The sequence below is a fragment of the Vigna umbellata genome, chromosome 2 (genome assembly GCF_029865625.1).
Source record: "Vigna umbellata cultivar VRB3 chromosome 2, Vumbellata_1.0, whole genome shotgun sequence".
Classification (NCBI taxonomy): Eukaryota; Viridiplantae; Streptophyta; class Magnoliopsida; order Fabales; family Fabaceae; genus Vigna; species Vigna umbellata.
In genome coordinates, this window is record NC_142166.1 from 1,923,789 (window position 1) to 1,927,867 (window position 4,079).

At 32.6% G+C, this 4,079-nt stretch overlaps 1 protein-coding gene across 3 annotated transcripts; it reads right to left on the reverse strand.

The window, feature by feature from the left end:
• Positions 1 to 338: 338 nt before the first annotated feature.
• On the reverse strand, positions 339 to 3,187 carry LOC124833614 (protein GRAVITROPIC IN THE LIGHT 1). 3 transcript variants are annotated; one of them, XM_047308130.2, is made up of 3 exons: positions 3,055 to 3,165; positions 2,717 to 2,774; positions 339 to 1,793 (listed from the first exon to the last, which is right to left on the reverse strand). In XM_047308130.2, exon 3 carries the CDS (start codon positions 1,755 to 1,757, stop codon positions 498 to 500), a length of 1,260 nt encoding a protein of 419 aa, XP_047164086.2. In that variant the 5' UTR covers positions 1,758 to 1,793; positions 2,717 to 2,774; positions 3,055 to 3,165; the 3' UTR covers positions 339 to 497. The 3 variants fall into 3 exon arrangements, with proteins under 3 accessions (XP_047164086.2, XP_047164087.2, XP_087961824.1); XM_047308131.2 differs by lacking the exon at positions 2,717 to 2,774 and having other exon boundaries at positions 3,055 to 3,187; XM_088105698.1 differs by lacking the exons at positions 2,717 to 2,774; positions 3,055 to 3,165 and adding an exon at positions 2,569 to 2,585.
• Between the last annotated feature and the right edge of the window lie 892 nt (positions 3,188 to 4,079).

Here is a 4,079-nt window from a genome sequence, read left to right on the forward strand (position 1 = left end):
AAGTTCCAATAAAATATTTAAAACCATAAAATAAAAAATAAAAACACGAGCAAAGACGTTTACGTAAAGATGCATCACTTCTTGATTATGACACTAAAACTAAAGAAAAAATGCATCCCCAGGAACATTACTTCCCCCATCAGAGATTATTTTTAGTGAGCAATTAATTGTATTTTCAAACACACTATCTGTTCTAATTTGCAATTTTCAATAAATTTTAGTCGAACAGCAATTTGCTCCTAATCATCCCCGTTTTTTATATACCACGCCTTCCTGTTCCCCTCCACAAAAACTGGAATTCTGGTGCAGGAACTTTCACAATACAAGGGGCTTGAATGTAAACAAGGATGAAAGGCTCATTTACTCTTACAACCACTAAAAGGGATATGAAAAATTACAGACAACAGAATTATCTTTCAAGATAAAGAAACAACAATTCAAACAAACCACGTACAATCAACTATGCATTTGCTGAAAGCCTTGCCTCTATTCAGGAATCATTCAGCAACCTTCATACCAGACAGATAGACTTTACTCTGAATCACACTTCCCCCAATCCAAAATCCAGGCATAACCATCAAACCAACTTTGGGTTTTTCATCATTGTCATCCATTATCAGATTCTTGACCACGCTTTCCATATAAACATCTGAGAACTCACTCCCTCCTTTAACCTGGAATACCTTAACGTTGGGCTCAAAAGAATAAGCCAACCTGTGTAAAAGCCAGATTGCCTTGGTCAGTTTAAGAAAAGCCTGGTAAAAGGGAGTCCTTGGATGCCCTCCACCCATCACATAATTTCGCTGATCTAAATTTCCAAAGAATGATGCCTCCATCTTTGGATGAACTACCACTAAGTATTTGCTCCTGCAAAATTTCCCAAATATGGAATCTGGATTTTGCCCTAGCATGTCCAAGGGATCCATCTCTCTTAAAGCAAGAAATTGGTGGAAGAAGCTCTCTTTAGTTACAGTAATATTGTCTGATTTAACAGAGAAGCTTTCTAGCTCAAAGCCACTAAACATTCTTTGGCATATGTAAGACTCAAATGCATATTTCTTATGAGCTCTCTTTGCATAAACAACATCAGGTTCGATTGAGTTTGCAGCAGCATCAAGGTCCCACCCAGCTGCTTTCATCATGTTGATCAAAGGTTTAGAAAAATCATGAATGGCTTTTGCAGCTGCTTCCACAGCAGAGGTGAACAGATCTGGAGTTAGATCAACAGGGAAAAAGCCATTTTCTTCTTCAGATTCTTTGGTAGACAAACCTCTAAGCTTCAGATTTTTCTCTAGTTTTGCTCGCTTCTGGCTAGCCTCCTCAATCTGCTGCTGCAATTGATGGATCTCGGAGTCTTTGTTCTGGATTTCAGATTGGAATTTCTTCACCATGACCTCATAAGTTTTCAGAAGATTCTGTTGTTCTTGAATTTCTGCAGCTAATCGTGAGTCTTGGGGAGAAACACACATGGGTTTTGGATTGTTCTCCCTGTAGAAATGCTTGAGTTCAGACAGATTTTTCAGCTCACTAATAACAAGTTTATCTGCAGTGTGGATTTTATCAGGGTCATAAGGAGTATGAGCAGCTTGTAGCTGGATATAAGCTGACTTCAAGGAAGAGATGTTTGTAAAAATTTTAGATATTAGAGTCTCCATTGCTTCTGGATTCTGATTCATGGCCTCTTCCATTGGCTGAGGATGGACCTTTTGGCTGTTGCTCTCACGTAATTGGGTCTCTTTTGCTCCAGTGGGTAGCATAGCTAACGCCAAGAAAGAGATGGTTGAACAAACTTTCTGTCAACAGAACAGAAATTAACTTAGCTCACAAGCCTTCAAAGAAGTTTAAATCAACCCTCTTAGTGCAGAAATAACATTTTTTACTACATTGGATGAGTGTTGAATTCATATTTCGCAACTGAAGTGTTTACAAAAGACAGGTGAAGAGAACTAAACAGACTTAGAACATGCGAAAAGTTCAACTTCAAAAGCCTTCAAAGACATTAACGCAACCTAATACAACAAAATAGAGATAATATTGTACTAAAGTCCATTAAGCCAAAAGGAGACATGACCACTGAAGCAAATAATTACATCATTATTGACAAAGGATATATGTTATAACAAATCAAGAACAAACCATGTAAGCAATAAGCAACTACCATATCAGGACAATAGTGCTTTACCCAAAACAATTTCTTTAGCTGATAATATCCCAATCTTTTGTGGCCATAGTTTCTTATACAGCATGTTTAAAAAAGAAGGTTCAAATTCTGGCTGTTCTGCATCTTACATTACATCTTCCAGAAATCTTGGAAGACATGACCAGGGATCTACTTCTGGTCTACATCATTTTATCAGAGTACCTCCTTGTTTTTCAGAAGCTACAGTCATTTGCTTATCAGAAGAACTGAAACAGCTATATGAGATTTCTGTTTTTTTTTCTTCTAAGATAAAAAAGATAATGATTCCAATTTTCTCAAACAAGCCAATTGAAGAAGCACAATTTTCAACCAATCAAAAGATAAAAGAAATGGCCCCTAGCCTTTAACACAGACATCCAATGTCTCACCATTTCAGTTACTTGAACTACTGACCATTCCACAATTGCACAGCATCAAATTGCAAGTATTCTAACCAAAACCAAAACTTCAGGTAAAAAATAGAAAAAAAGACATCCATTCAGTATACAAATGAAACTGTGGGAACGAGTTTTCTACCTAGAAAGACTGCATTTCAGCAAGAGAATGAATCCAGCTAGCATAATACCCTTGAACCCTAGATATTGCAACAGAAATATTAATACGAGAGGATAGCTTCAATGTGGTAAAGAAGAATAAATCAATCCTAACCCAAGAGCAAAACACAACAAAAATTCTATAGCAACCCCGTCTCACAAGAAATTCCCAGAAATTCTGGTGTCTCTATCACAAAAAAAAAAACCCTAAATTATGGAGAGAGAAAAAAATGGATTTTGGAGAAGAGAACATGTGGGCACGAAAGAATGAAGCTTAGCCAAGCAAAAGAAAAAAAGATCTGAGATTTAATTTGGGGTTACCTTGTTGGGAATTTGAAGGAAGAGTGAAGATGAAGTGGAGGTTCAGTAAAGCGAAAGCGTGTTCTTGACAAACAAACAATTAGTATAATTACAAAACCCTATGCGAATCGAAAGGAAACGATGATGGGGTTGTCGTTTTTGTTTTTATATGTTCCATTTTCTTACTATTATTTTATTTTTTATTTGTCTATTTATTTATTTCTTGTTCCACATTCCACCGAAAATTTGACCTTTCACTTATGTAAATGGTAACATAATTATTAATATATGTTAAGTGATTTTTTATATATGTTTCAATTATTTTTATTATCGAATTCTTAATTTTAGTTTTTATGATAAAAATAATTATATATTAAGAACCTAAAGTAATTTTACGTGATGTTGGATGGTTTTTATACGTTTTTGTAATTTTGTAAATATTTATATGATTAGTTCGTCATTTTCTTAAAAGTTTATATAGGAAATGATTAAAATTATAAATTATTTTTCTTATTAATATATTTATTTGAAAAAGAAAAATAAAAAAAAATAATTTAATAACATTACAATTATTTTTATATATATAAATATTTCCTTTTATCAAACTATTCTTAAATTCTATTTTTCAATTATAACAAGATGGTTTTACTTCTAAAATAGAGGAGAAAGGTTAGCTTTTTCTTTTCTTTTCGGTTACTTATTTAATTCTCATTCAATCGGTAAAATAAATATATTACTTTTTATAAGTGTATTTTAAAACTCTATTTTAATAATATTAGTACTATTATTTAAATTATCAAATATTCAATAAGAAGATAATAAAATATATAAAATATTATTATTGTTGTGCAAACATAATTATAACACTAATTAATATATATATATATATATATATATATATATATATATATATATATATAATTAAAAAAGACATATACTAACGAGAATTATATTGTTCTACAAGTGTAATATTAGAGTTTTTAAAACGTCAGTTTTATAAAGAAATCAAAATTCTACTTCAAGCCTTAACTGTGTCACTAAGCTTC